Below are 14,667 nucleotides of genomic sequence, written 5' to 3'. Positions count from 1 at the left end.
GATCCTAAGACATGCTACCATGTTATTTTTTAGAAAGAAGAGCATTTCTCCTGGCAACCCTTCAAACAATACATACTTGTCCATTATTTTTGTAATTGTACTACCATAAACTGTAACACCTATAGCCTGATTCATCAAGCAGTGCAACTTAATGTGTAGGAGCGCCCGCTTTGCCTGCCTTACATAGCAGTGCTTGCTGCTATGTAAGGAGCGGCCTTCCTTAGTTGTGCGCTTTGCTTACATAGTAATGCGCGTAACTTTAACTGCCGGTGGTCCTGTGAAATATCGTTTCGTTGCAACCGTATGTATTGGTTGCTGTCAGTTATAACTGAAAGGACAACTGATGAGCAAGGTAATGTCCATGTTTCAAAATGGACGACGGAGAATTCCATTGATCACAGGGGGCAAACTGGAGAGGAGAAAGACATTGATGAGTAGACTTCATGGTGGGTAATTCAGGTAGTTCAGGTTTGCTTTAAATCTGTATAAACAGATGCACAACTACAGGCAACCATGGTTATACAAAGGAATTTTTACCTAAAAAGTTAAACTGTAAGGTAATTTTTGTAAAAAAAAAAAAAAAAAAAAATGTAAGGTAATATTTACAAGTTACACTAGCATGGTTACTATCAGAATTTGCCATCTTCAATTTTTTTATTTTTTGGCTTTAAACTTCTGTTTAACATTAACGCACACACTCTTTGTGGAAGTGATTCAAACTGTAGGTAAATATCTTCATTTGTAAAGAAAGAGTGGTGGTCACATTAATACTGTCTCTTCAGGCTATCCATTGTTCTGAGTGAGTCCGAATTGGCTCCTGGAGTGGGTGTGGCACATGGGTGGGGTAATTTTGATGGCAGGTTCTTGTAGTTTGCACAGCTTGCTCACTATTGGTGTATAACAAGTGCCGGCATTTCATTCTAAATGAAGGTATTTAGCCACACTTTTAAACGCACTCGGGTAGAGGAATTAGGGTAGAGGTCAGAGGATTATGCTAGCAGGGTAGGGTATAGCTGCATATCTCTATTGCCTGGCAATATAGGCAGAAGCTAGAATCTGTCACTGCCCAGCAGGGAAGGGTTTTAACAAATGCCAGGAAACAGCAAGTAATGCATTGTGTTCTATTAGTTTCAGTCCACTTTAAAATACCTGAATATTAAATGTTTGTATAAATGCATTCTTATGTAGTTTTCATTCAAGTGCTGAAATGTATTGCTATGAAATATATGCCTACATGCAAACTATAGTCAAAAGAAAAGACACAGGAAACAACGCTACATGCAAAGTAGTGAAAATAGGCCCCAATAAAAGCCAAAACAGAAAGTATGCATGTTCCTTAGTCAAACCTGTCCATTAGTGAAACTGAAGCCTGCTTATTAACGGAAATATGATTATTTACACTATTTAGAATTATAAATAAATGTGGTACACCTTCATATATTGTATTTATATAGCTATTGGCCACATATTTATTGTTTTTACAAGTAGTTTTCCAATTAGGTATGGATCAGGCTTTGCCACCCAACCAGTTTTTTTTTTTTTTACTAAAAGTCAAAGTACATCTGTAGGTCTATAATGAGCCAATGTAGCAGAAAACAGTAGCGCATATAACATAATATATAGCTTGTGCTGATGGGTACTCATTACGGATTTATGATAGCTCCCCTTTGAAAATATCTATTAAATTTCGATGAAGCCCAGACTACAATGTAAACCTCACTTGGGAATAAGAAAACTACTTTATATATGTACATTATTTAATTACAAATGTCAGCTCAACTTTTTATAACCCTCACTAATATTTTATTTATGTTTGTCTGCCTTTCTAAAGAACCCTTTACTGTGCTAAGGGAAACTACGAGTTTGGCATTTCTCGAGTTATTAAAAGCTTGGAGCCATACAACAAAAAGGCAAGTATGAGAAAGATTGTGCTGCTCTGTTCAACATGCTAGTTACAGAAGTATGTACTATAGATGTTATTGGAAACGTTCTGCCTGTAGCATATTTGTTGTGTCTTACTGACTTTTAAAGTGAAATTCCCCCTTTCCTTTGAAATAAGAAGTCCATATAATTAAGATCTTCATATGGCTAGGACTAATCGCATATATTATTTGAATCTGCGTACCTTATACATTAGAATTCGAATGCCTGGATTCACACTGATCATGCCGAGTCTGTCAGGACTAAGAGGAATAGAACTTGGTGTCAGCTACTCAGTTTTCACAAGTGTGGAAAATAAGTAACAATTCCTTCAGCTCTGTGCAGCTAGTTACTTATGAAGGGGGCGGGATGTTACTGGGATGTTTCAGTGCAAAGAAAAAAAGTCCTAACATAGAGCAATCATGACAGCAAAATCCACGTTTTCATAGTTGTTTTACTTCAGGATCTGGTCACAGGTTTATTTCAAAGTGAAGGTCCAGATAAAATGTTTTCTTTTAGTTTTGGATGTAGTGGAGAATGTCAAAATCTGAAGATGTAATGCCTGGTACACACAATGAGATTTCCTGGCAGATTTACTGCCAGATCGATTATTTCCAATAAGTCTGATCTAATTTCCGATCGATTTTCTGTACATTTCTATGGAAAATCTATCAGAAAATCAATCGGAAATCAGATCGGACGTGTTGGAAATAATCGATCTGGCAGTAAATTTGCCAGAAAATCTCATCGTGTGTACCAGGCATTATTGCTGTCTCTTTTCATTTTGGGTAGATGTGTCCATTCTTCTCTATCTGTGACAAAAGCACCGGAACAGATATGTCCTACTCTTTCTACTCTACACTTCTATTTAGGTGTTATTGTTACCTGTGTACTTATGTGTCCAATGATACTCCCCAAACTGCTCTCTCCACTCCTTCATCTACAGATGTCCACTCCTGGCATCACTTGCTCACTCACGAGGCTCCAGGACTTCTGCAGAGCAGCCCCTACTCTATGGGACTCCCTCCATCCCCCCCCCCCCCCCATCAGACTAGACTCCACCCTCAACTCATTCAAGTAGGCCTTAAAGACTAGCGATGGGCTTGCGAGTAATTCCGAGTAGCAAGCTACTCAGAATTTAAATGGTAATGAGTTGCTGATTACACAGCTGTGACAGAGGGTTAACTTACCCAGAAGTCTGCGGGATAGTCTGCGGACCATTCCACATCGTAGGCGAACAGTGAGCCGCATTCCACGACTCACTACCACTCTTCTTCCTTCAAACCGGAATGAGGAAGTGTGGTAGTGAGTTGTGAAACACCGCTCACTGTTCGCCTATGATGCAGAAAAGACCTCAGACTATCTCACAGACTTCTGGGTAATTTAACCCCCCCGTCACAACGGTCACAGCTGTGTAAACAGAAACTCATTACCATTTCAATTCAGAGTAGCTTGCCACTCGGAATCACTCGGAAGCTCATCGCTATTAAAGATCCATGTTAATAGCGCCAATCCCATTCCTTGGAGAAACGCCCCCCTCCCACATGTGTCCCTCTTCCCCAATGTTAAATTGTAAGCCTACTTGGCAGGGTTGTCCTCCCTGATCGATCTTCTTTGCCACCATATGGACTCAGTAACTCATCTGCTATATTTATCCCTACATTGTTACATCACTATTTTGTGTACCATTGTTTAACGCTGTAAATTCCCTGTGTAACAAGGTTTAATTTTGTAATGTCTCCCCTATCTGTTGTAAATCGCTGAATAATATGTTAGCACTTTATAAATAACATTTAATAAAAAAATGTATGTGATATTGCTGTATTTCAGCTTGGAACAGACACTTGGTACTATGCAAAGCGATGTTTCCTTTCTCTACTAGAGAACATGGCAAAGCACATGATCATGCTTCCAGACAGTGTCGTTTACGAGTGCATTCAGTTTCTGGAACACTGCGAAAGTAAGCTTCCAAGAAATGATATAACCATCTTTTGTTGGAAATATAATAATGCATTTTAGAACTGTCCTACAACATAATATGGTTTGTCAGATTGACAAGCAGCATAGACTTTTAAAATAATTAGTTATCACTAGAAATCCCTAAATAAATTACCACTTCCTTTTCTCTTAGTGTACTTATTCTGACATTGGACCATCCAGAATATAATCCTGAAAATTCAGTGTCTGTGCCCACCTCCTTCTCAGTGTCCCACCACTAACCTTACCCACACAATTCCATTTGCACCAGACACTTGCATGAGGCAAATTTAGCTGTGAGTGGAGTCACGTGATAAGCAAAGTAGCCACTGGAAGCTCTGAGCAGGGAAGAAACAGCTTTAATCTCAGAAATCAAAAGCTAAATAATTACTATATCTGTCTTAAAAAAATGACATGAGAGGCAAACTACCTCTTTAGAAATATCCCGACGATGTCTGCTACATTAAAATAGGAAGCACAACTATATTATGTAAAATAGTTTTGCATTTCGCACAGACCTCTAAGTGTAGTACTTTGCTTCTCTACAATGTTCACATATTTACGTATTAACCTGTTTGCTCTTAAAATTTGTTTTGTTCAGTTATATGTTTAGTAAACGCCTGTACACACGTTGGACAAAACTTCGAGGCGGCTGAAAATGACTGCCTCTGCCAAGAATTCAGCATGTGTGCCACTGCCCAATTCCAGACAGGTTTCTAGATAGGTTACTTGGCCATACAGGAACAGATATGGAGCATAACAGGTGTTTTTTGTGCCTTGTGGTGCTAAGCAGCAGTGTTAATTTAAAAATGTTGAAAACACTGGCGGATTTGCTTTAAAGAGAACCCGAGGCGGGGTTCTCACAACGGAATCCCCATACAGAGGCTGGGTCTGCCTATAGAGCCCAGCCTCTGTTGCTATTTAGATCGCCCCTAAATCCCCCATGCGCTCAGGGAGACTCCATAAATCACAGCCGCGCTGCGCGGGCTGTGTTTACCTTTGTAACGTCAGTCTCCGCTCTCCCCGCCTCCTGCAGAGCTCCGGCCCCCGCCCCCATCCCTCCAATCAGCGGGGAGGGAAGGGACGTGGGCAGGGATCGGAGCGATGCAGGAGGCGGGAGAGAGCGGAGACTGACGTTACAAAGGAAAACACAGCACGCTCTGACAAGCTGCATGTCAGCAGCACGGCTGTTATTTATGGGGGATTGCAGAGCGCAGGGGGGCTTAGGGGCGATCTAAATAGCAACAGAGGCTGGGCTTTATAGACAGACCCAGCCTCTGTATGAGGGTTTTATTCTCAGAAACCCGCCTCGGATTCTCTTTAAGTTAGAGTTGTCTTATACTGTGCTTTACTCATTTTCTGGTTTTCACTCTGTAACTATCATTTTCACAGCAAGTTTGAATGTGATTGTGGGGCATCTCAGAAGCCTAATGGAGGCTTCTGAGATGCTACAGTCATAGTTTCTAAAAATGATAAACGCCATCCTCCAACATTCTCCCCTATCTTTGAAATGTCTCACCATCATCTGCATCCATTCAGACTCTGTTGGCCATGTCAGACATTTTATGTTTTTGTATTTTCAGTATTCGGCAAAAATATCCCAGCTGTGATTGAGCAGCCACTGGAAGAGGAGAGAATGCACATCGGCAAAAACACCGTCACATATGAATCAAGACAACTGAAAGCCCTCATTTATGAAATAACCTCCTGGAACATGTAATTTGTTTCAAAAGATTGTACATAATTTGCTAAACTTGTGTTAATGTTTTGTTTTTGTAAGTATTTATATATTAATGTAATGTTTGTAGTATTACAATGACATTATTTTCCTATTAAAATGCAAATGTCTTACAAACAAAAAACTTGCATGCTTTAGGGGACTGCCAAGATCATATTTGGAGTGGATAGTCCCTGGGCGGTCTCACCTTTCACCTGGATATTTTGAATGTACTGAAATCCTAGGAGACATTCCATGATCAATGGATGCAGTGCAACACCTTGGGCAGGGCAGTTTTTCTGGATTAAAGAGACCGCGTTTCAAACGCAAATGAAGCCAGTGGACAGGGATAACACCTCTGATAAAGCAGATATAGTTGGTTCCAATTATCTATATATATGAGGATGAGCCCTAAAGCTGTGGAAAAGCCAGTCTCACCCTGGGGTCCCTATACTAATTGAGGATTCAAGCACAATGGAACATTTATCTATTCTGAAAATATATATCTAGGAAAAAAACCTTGACAGTGAGTTTACCTGAGGGGGCCCACAGGACTGCGTCAACTACAATTTCTCCTCACCATTTCCATTGTTATTGCTCACAATCACCTTTACGTTGTAATTTGTTATAAGGAAATGATTAAAAAATGCTTGACTTTGGTCTGACTACACTGACTGCATCCTTATTGCAGGTGTGGCTCAAACAACTAGAGCCAAAAGCTCAGCATTACAGTCAGGCAACTAGCATTGTTTATAAGGGAATGAAGATGGCAGCCTCTATTCCTCTCCCTTAAAGAGAACCTGTAACAAAAAAAAAGTTCCCCGGGGGGTACTCACCTCGGGAGGGGGAAGCCTTAGGGTCCCAATGAAGATTCCCCCACCCCTGTAGCTGCAGGCAATCCAGCACTGGCACCCCCAAAGTGTCCGGCAATCCTCCCTCGACAAAGGTTGATTTATTTACCTTTCCTGGCTCCAGTGGGGGCGCTGTTGCAGCTCTTCGCACGGAGACAGGCGGAAATAGCCGATCTCTGTTGGGTCCGCTCTACTGCGCAGGCGCAGGAGACTAGCGCCTGCGCAGTAGAGCGGGCCGACAGCGATCGGCTATTTCCACCTATCTCTGAGCGGAGAGCTGATATTGCACCTGCGCTGGAGCCAGGAAGGTACATATTTACATCCCCGCTGTTCGGGGAGCTTTATCGCTGCAGCCGTGGGACTGAGGAGGACGTGGGAAGCCTCAATAGGATCCGGAGGCTTCCCCCACCCGAGGTGAGTACCCCCCCCCCCCCCCCCCCCCCCCCAGGGGAGGTGGTTTTTTCTGTTACAGGTTTTCTTTAAGGTTCCCTTTAAGTGTATTTTATAAGTACACTTGTCCTTTAAGAGTATACCAAATGTCCCTGATTAGAATGAATCTGCAGTCTCTTGGTAACCTAGCCATAATAGGAGATTATTTGTTTGGGGAAGATATACCTTCTTCACAGTTTTGTGTTTTATAGGTATTCTACAACAGGAAGCTCCAGCATTTCATAGCCTCTCTCCCCCCGATTTGTTACTTTTCCCATGATTTACTAGCCCAAACTTGATATTAAATAAATGGATACAAGGGGTTTATATCAGTGATCACCATCACATGTATTAGTGAGAAGCTTCTACTTGGTAAACCACCAGCCTCAAACACCTGGAGTAAAATTCTTATTCACCCACCAAAAGTTGCATAAATGTGAATGAAATGGATTCTAGAAGTTACTTTTTACATTGAAAAGTTGTTTAAATAACGGGGGGATAAAAATGTATTTTTATTCAATGAAATGACTGAGCTGATTAGACTTCACCTTCTTTGTCACAATCAGCTGTGGCATATCAGAGCAAGAAACACCAACTCTACATGCAGAATCAAGGAATTCACTGGAAACGCTCTTGGAAATTGCCTTTCATGTCTATTGTGCACATGATAAATTGCTAGACCGCTCTTACTAAAAATCCTTGTTTGGGCGCTTTATGATTCTTGCTCTTTGACCTTCAGATTTTATTCACCTGACTGTGACGGGAACTACATTTTATTTCTTTGTTGTTATTAATTGCATATTTCATATTTGTTTACATTTTATTTAATGCTATGTGCATTTTTAACTGGTGATTTCGTAACACATTGGTGTTTATTACTACCGGTATGCCTCTGAAAGTTGAGTTCTAGCACATCACAGTCCTTTGAACTATGTTACTAAAGAAGAATTTCACAAATTAATAAATAAGGATCCATGAACTTTCACCAGTTATTGCAATTCATTTTCATACACCTTTTTTCCTTTCCTTACACATGGATTTGAATGGTCACATAAACAGGCTTTTTGGCCCCTGAAAAATGAATCTTGCCTCAGTTTAACTAGGTTTTGCATAGCTGACAGAAGATTTCACCGGGAACTGTCCCTGGTTGGGAGGCTCTGTCCCATGTTCCGCACATCTACTCTAGTTTCCCACGATGCAATGCTGAGCAACAGTGTCACAATGAAGATTGACAGCAGAGCCATCCCAGCCCCATGCGAGCCGGCAGTCATGTTGATGCATCATGTTCTGTGCTTGAGCTGAATGATCCAAATATGAAGAAAATAGAGCAACTCTGGAAAAAGAGGGAGTCACTAGACTACCAGGGATAGCTATATGGGGTGGGTGGACCAATAGACTGCCAGGGACCACTATGAGTGGGAGGGGGAACCACTAGGCCACCAGGGAAAGCTATATGGGGTGGGTGGACCAGTAGACTGTCAGGGACCACTATGAGTGGGAGAGGGAACCACTATACTAATGGTGAAAACTGCTATAAGGGAGGACCATTAGACCACCAGGGAATACTGTAACAGAGGAGGGGGGGCAGCTAGAACACTAGGGAAAACTTCAAGGAGCACAGCATAGGGATTGCTATGAGACTGGGCTGCAAACCAGGCGGCATTATATTTGGGATTTAAGGGGATATTCTGCCTAATTATATTTGAGGGAACCCCTGCTTATTGATGTAAAATGCTTCCTAAAATTGTTATGGGGGGGGGGGGGGGATGCTGCCTTTTTTGTTTCTGTGGGAAATGCTGCCTAGCTATGTTGATTGGGACTGGCACTCTACCTAATTATGTTTCTTGGGGGAGATGCTGCCAATTATGTGGTTTGTTACTAATGCTGCTGAATAATATGTTGGGGGGTTGCGATGCTGAATAATTATTGTGTGGGTGGAGGAGGGGATATTTATGCTTAAATAAATCAAGTAGTTACTGTGGAAAATACCGTATTATGCCTCATTTGTCACAAACTCACAAACTTTCACTGAGGCCTTGTGCACACTTCAGTTCCTGAATAGCAGGTGTAGAAACAGATAAGGGAGAAGAGGCGCCCAAGATGATGAAATATATTAAAAACGAGCATAAAAAGAAAAAACTGAGGTGGCCTACCTCCATGACGACAAACCCATAGATTATGAATTATTTATTGATATAAAGCACAGGCAGCGCGTTTCGTGGGAGAAATGCGTTGCCTTTGCTTTACATCAATAAGTAATTTATATTGTATGGGTTTGTCGTCATTGAGGTAGGCCACCTCATTTTTTTTCTTTTTACACTTGTTCTTAATAAATTTTATCATCTTGGGCGCCTCTTCCCCTTATGTGTGCCTTACTCCCTTCTTTTTGAGGGGAGTTTCCTCACATCTGATTCCTTATACCAGAGTGTAGATGTATTTTTACAAGAGAGCGACCAGCGCCAGGTCCCCCTGGTAACCCGAGTGGAGTCAGGGTTGTGTATCTGCACCTGTATAAAGTAGTCAGTTTCCCTTCTGCAACCCACCTTTGTGAGTATATTTCATCAGTTCATCTGTTATACACCATCTACTGTGGCGTACTGCACCATCTGGGCTCCCGTTGTCTGTTTTTTTCCTTATAGTGTGCTTCACTTCATCCACAATTAGCAGATGTAGATACACATACATTTACTTGAATTTGTATATAGTTTTCCGTGTGTTACAGTGATTTCCCACATTTGTTCACAGTTTTCTATGCTCTTGAGCATGCGGTTTACAAATGAAAAAAAAAATCCACTGCAGACCTGAAAATGTGCACTAAAACATAAACACACAATGATCATGTTGCATCTCATCCATAGCATTTCTTATGTGCATTGTGTGTGTTTGTGTAAATACATGCCTTCCTATGCAATAACACAGCACATAGCAATGCAGGTGTACACAAGAACATGAAAGTCTGTGTATATGTATATTGCACACCACCTCAAATCTTACAGCACCGCACATTAGAGTTGATTCATAAAGTAATGTTATGCTGTAACACATGCGTTAATGCACATTATTTTATGCGAGTAAAAGTTTGCCTAGCTACTTAGTGATTATGGCAAAATGGCATAGGGACTTTATACAGCAAAAGAAGCATACTCCTTCTTCCTCGTACATTAATTTAGAGCTGTGACAGAATCAGAATCATATTTATTTTCGATAAGTACACAAGATTGGTGTGCCCAGAAATGCTTGTGGTTCACATGGCAAATGACAGTTCAAATACATATGGCAACACATGAAATAAATACTATAAAAAACAACACAAGTCAGAGTCTTGGGGGGATCAGAGTGTGCAGCTGTGGGGGAGGGTTGCCAAGAGGGCTAAAGTGTCCCAGTGGTGCAAACCTGGGGGGGGGGGGAGGGGGTAGCAGGTGTACCACTTAGGGGAAGAAGGTGTTCATGCGTTTATGCGCCTGGTGGTTCTGGAGGGGATGGATCTGAAATGGTGTCCCAATGGTAGGGGCTCGAAGTAACGCCTGCCCGGGTGGGAGGGGTCAAGCAGAATCTTGGAGGTCCTTGTCTTTATTCTCAAGGAGTTGAGATCTAGCGAGGGCAAGGGGGCACCGCCAATGTTCTTTTCCACTGTGTTTATCACCCTGTGGAGTTTTATTTGTTCATAGCGTCTGATTCTGCATAACAGACGATGATGGAGGAGCAGAGGATGGATTCATAAGGCAAAAGCAGAGATTTCAACCATATTAGGTACTTTTTATAAACAGGATTGTGTTTAAATCCGTTATTGCAGAACATTAGATCATAAGCCCCATTCCATACACACCTGCTCACCTAGATCTGTGTAGGCAGTCAGTCAGTTGCTGAGCTTGTTAAAGTGGTATGAAACTCAGCATTTCATCTTTGCTCCAAAAGATTATTTACAGCATAAAAACTATTCAAATAGTTAAACACAGCACTTTGTTCTTCAGTGGAAAGCTCCTTGCTTCAGAGGAAAGCTTCTGGCTGCATCCGAAGAGCTGATAACATTATCTTTTGTTTACATTCCTCTGTCAGGTACATTTAGTAAGCATTAGCAAACTGCCAAAACTGGGTTGTACTAAGATGAGAAGCAGAGAGTGGTCACTAGATAGATTTTAATATACAGTATAAATACAGCAGCTATGCAAAAACATGCAATGTCAGCTTTCAAGACAGATAAATTGTACTTTGGAGATTTGTTATTTAAAGACAAACAATATTACTTATGCACAAAAGAAAATATGACAGCTGTATGGATAATAAAAAGTAGGAAAGCACATTTTTATTGAATGTTATATCACAGTTTTATTCTACTTTACATAAATCACTTGTAAATACCTGTGCAGGTGCCTGTTTGCATTATAGGCTGTAGCCCATCTGTACATTGCTGCACTAGATACCATCTCAAATACACATTTATTTGTGGAACTGTACCTCTTCTCTCTAGTAACCTCTGTCCATTCTCATGTTCAGGACTCATCTGCAAGTGCTTTCTTCAGCTCCTACATCTTCATCATAACTGGTCATCTCCATATCAACATACTGTATAATCTGACCTTGGAAAGTTCATCATGTTTTACCCACCCTCCCTGAGTCTTCTGCTATATGCTTCGGCTCTGGCAGGTATTTGTGCAAGGTTTTTAACAGCTTTTTATTTCCCTTACCTTATGTATCAGTCCTTCTAGACTGTAAGCTATTGTATCATTGTATTGCTGTAAATTGCTTTACAATTCTGTTATGTGCTTCCTACTGGGGGTGCTGCATGGCTGTGTATTTAATGTATTACAGTGCTTTGTAGCCCTGAAATTGCATGTATGCTTAGATTAATATTATCATTGCAAAGCCCCATGCAGGATGTTGGAGGTATATCAATCAATACTAATAAGGCAAAATGTAGATTTTAGAATATAAATATTGTATTTAAAAGGTGTTAAAGATATATTTAAAGAGTACTAGAAATACACATTTACCAAAAACAAAATATACAGAGGTAACACAGTGGAGGGCTTTTGTTTCCCATCTACATGTAGAGCACTCGCCACTGTCTTGTTTTGGGGCAAGTTTAGGAACATTGATTTCTAAACAATGTGGTGACTCTTGCCAAGTGCATATGCTGACAGTTCAATATTCAATCTTTTTGCCACTTCCAAGATACACACAGGCAAGACTTATGATGCAGAGCAGTCATAACTCCTCTAAGCTTGGCCTCCTCCTCTCACTCCCATATCCAGGAATTCTCACAAGCATCAGCTCTCTTTTGCATTGCTCTCTCCCCCAGCTTATCCGTCATGCTCCAAGCCTAGAAACCTTCAAAAGTACTCTCGAAACACACCTTATTACAATACAATTTGCTATAGGTAGCAATGGCGGTTCACTGCCTCATCCTCTTACACTTTCTACCCTTATGTCTCTAACCCACTAACATCTAGATTGTAAGCTTGCAAGGGCAGGGACTTCCTCCTAGTGTTTCTTATTCTGCTGTAATTTATCATATATACATTTACCAGTATTGGTGATGTCTAAAACCACAAATAACTATGTATGTACTTGTACTTCTGTTGCTGGATGTCCTAGTTGTACATAGTTTTGAACATCTCATGTATCTATGCTTCCCAATATTTGTTATATATTATGTACAGTGCTACGTAACATGTTGGCGATATATAAATAAAAGTAATAATATTTGTCCATCCATTCATTTCTGTAAGACTCTGACAGACATAAAATAGAAAGAAGGAGAAAAGATACACAGATCAGAAAAATCCTGATTGAGTTGGGATAGTGCTGCAGCACTGTCCTATACTCCTTACCATTCTGAGGCACTGGATTTCTGTATACAGACAGTCCTTACTTACAAACGACTTACGTTACAATATTTCATACTTACAAACCAAGCTGTTTTTCTGTACAAAGTGTAATGTACTGTTTTTGGAATTCCATATATTTGTTATTAGATTTTACAGTGTTGTATAAACCATTGTAAGTAGTTGAAAACAAATTAAAAGCTGTAAGGCCTGACAGGTTATGTCCCAAATCAGTCTCTATACCCCAATCTATTGCCATGGCTCTGAGCCTGGCCCACGGTCTTCACCTATAGACAAACCCCCGCATGAACAGAACACATTATTTGTCTCCTGACTACGGTTACCCCCAGGTCTCAATGTGCAAGGCATACAGACTGAAGTAGAGAGGACAATAACCTACCAGAACTCCACTGAGGTAAGTAACACAGTTCAATAGTTAATAAGTATCACAAAGGACTATTACCTTGATTCAGGAGGATGAGGCCCTCAGCGTTGATTGCCAGTAATGACAGATGTATCAGGAACAGGCAGTGAAGGTTCCAGGCAATATGTGAGATAGTTCATGCAAGGTTTACATGCAAGGTTATTTAACAGGTAGTGAATGATCCAGGCAATATATGAGAGAGTTCATGCAAGGTCCATATGCAAGGTTATTCAACAGGCAATGATTAGTTTAAGTATAACTAGAGTGTCCAGGAACAAGCAATGGTCAGTCCAGTTAGCATGCAAGAGTATCCAGTTAACAGGCAGAGGTTGATCCAGGCGGCAGACAAGAGTGTCCAATAAACAAGCAGAGGTCGGTCCAGGCGGCAGGCAAGAGTATCCAGCAAAAGGCAGAGGTCGGTCCAGGCAGCAGGCAAGAGGAACCAGGAATCAAAGCAAGGGTTAAATAGACACTGAAGCGAGAATAAATCTCGCTTCAGTGCTTACAGTATATTCAGCAGGGGCATGTGTGCCCCTGCTAAAATGCCGCTATCCTGTGGCTGAACGGGGGTCACTTACCCCCCAAACCTCCCCCCCCCCCTGCAAAATCTACGACTAACTTGGTCGTAGATTTTGCTGCTGTTGAGGCAGGGCTAACGGCTGCAGCCCTGCCTCTCAGCGCTGTCTATCAGCGGCGCATCGCCGTCTATCAGCGGCGCATCGCCGCCTCTCCCCCGCCTTTCTCAGCGAAGGAAGACTGAGAGGGGCGGGGGAGAGACGGAGATACGCGCTGATAGACGCGTGTGAGGCAGGGCTGCGGCCATTAGCCCTGCCTCAATGCGGAAGAGATCCCCGTAAAGAATGGAGGGGATTTGGGAGGTAAGGGACCCCCATTTAGCCGCGGGATAGCGGCGTTTTAGCAGGGGCACACATTCCCCTGCTGAATATAAGCACTGAAGCGAGATTTATTCTTGCTTCAGTGTCTCTTTAATAACAGCAGACAAGAATGGTCAAATACAAGCCAAGGTCGAGATCCAGTAATTCAACAATGTAAGTGCGCACCCAGCAACTAGCCACAGCTATGCTTATTATGGGCGATGACTGAGAGCACTCTGCAGGTTTAAATACAACTTTCATCCAATCAGTGGCCAGCCACAATCCACACATCCAATCACACAGCGGTACACCTACCTAGCTGTAACGTCAGCTGGCACCGCGCTGTCAGCTGACCGTAGTCATTGTTTACATTTGCAGAGGGCGTACTGGGAATGCGCCCTCCGCCTATCAGAATGTGCGTCCTGTGTTCCAGCAGCAGCGTCATCAGCGGGGAACAAGCGCCAAGATCCGGAAGCAACGGATTCCTCCTGAAACACCATCAACAGGCAGGTTCCTTATAGTATCTAGAGATGGCCCGAACGGTTCGCACGCGAACGGTTCCAGGCGAACTTTCGGTGGTTCGCGTTCACAAGCGAAGGCGAACTTTTGCGGAAGTTCGATTTGCCCCCCATAGTGCGCCATTAGGGTC

At 41.9% G+C, this 14,667-nt stretch overlaps 1 protein-coding gene across 2 annotated transcripts in view; it reads left to right on the top strand.

The window, feature by feature from the left end:
- LOC137518434 (intraflagellar transport protein 70A) overlaps nucleotides 1-12,542 on the top strand; it is a 92,618-nt gene extending 80,076 nt beyond the window's left edge. Inside the window, exons 17-20 of one of the 2 annotated variants that reach the window (XM_068236277.1) lie at nucleotides 1,832-1,910; nucleotides 3,751-3,880; nucleotides 5,481-5,613; nucleotides 11,389-12,542. In XM_068236277.1, the coding sequence (XP_068092378.1) occupies nucleotides 1,832-1,910; nucleotides 3,751-3,880; nucleotides 5,481-5,613; nucleotides 11,389-11,434 (388 nt within the window). In that variant the 3' untranslated portion in view covers nucleotides 11,435-12,542. Of the gene's footprint in view, nucleotides 1-1,831; nucleotides 1,911-3,750; nucleotides 3,881-5,480; nucleotides 6,274-11,388 lie in introns of those variants that run through there. The other variant, XM_068236278.1, reaches the window with a different exon arrangement.
- Nucleotides 12,543-14,667: the final 2,125 nt, after the last annotated feature.

The sequence above is a fragment of the Hyperolius riggenbachi genome, chromosome 5 (assembly GCF_040937935.1).
Source record: "Hyperolius riggenbachi isolate aHypRig1 chromosome 5, aHypRig1.pri, whole genome shotgun sequence".
Classification (NCBI taxonomy): Eukaryota; Metazoa; Chordata; class Amphibia; order Anura; family Hyperoliidae; genus Hyperolius; species Hyperolius riggenbachi.
The sequence above is the reverse complement of the archived record's forward strand: the minus strand, read 5'-3'. Positions and strand labels throughout refer to the sequence as shown.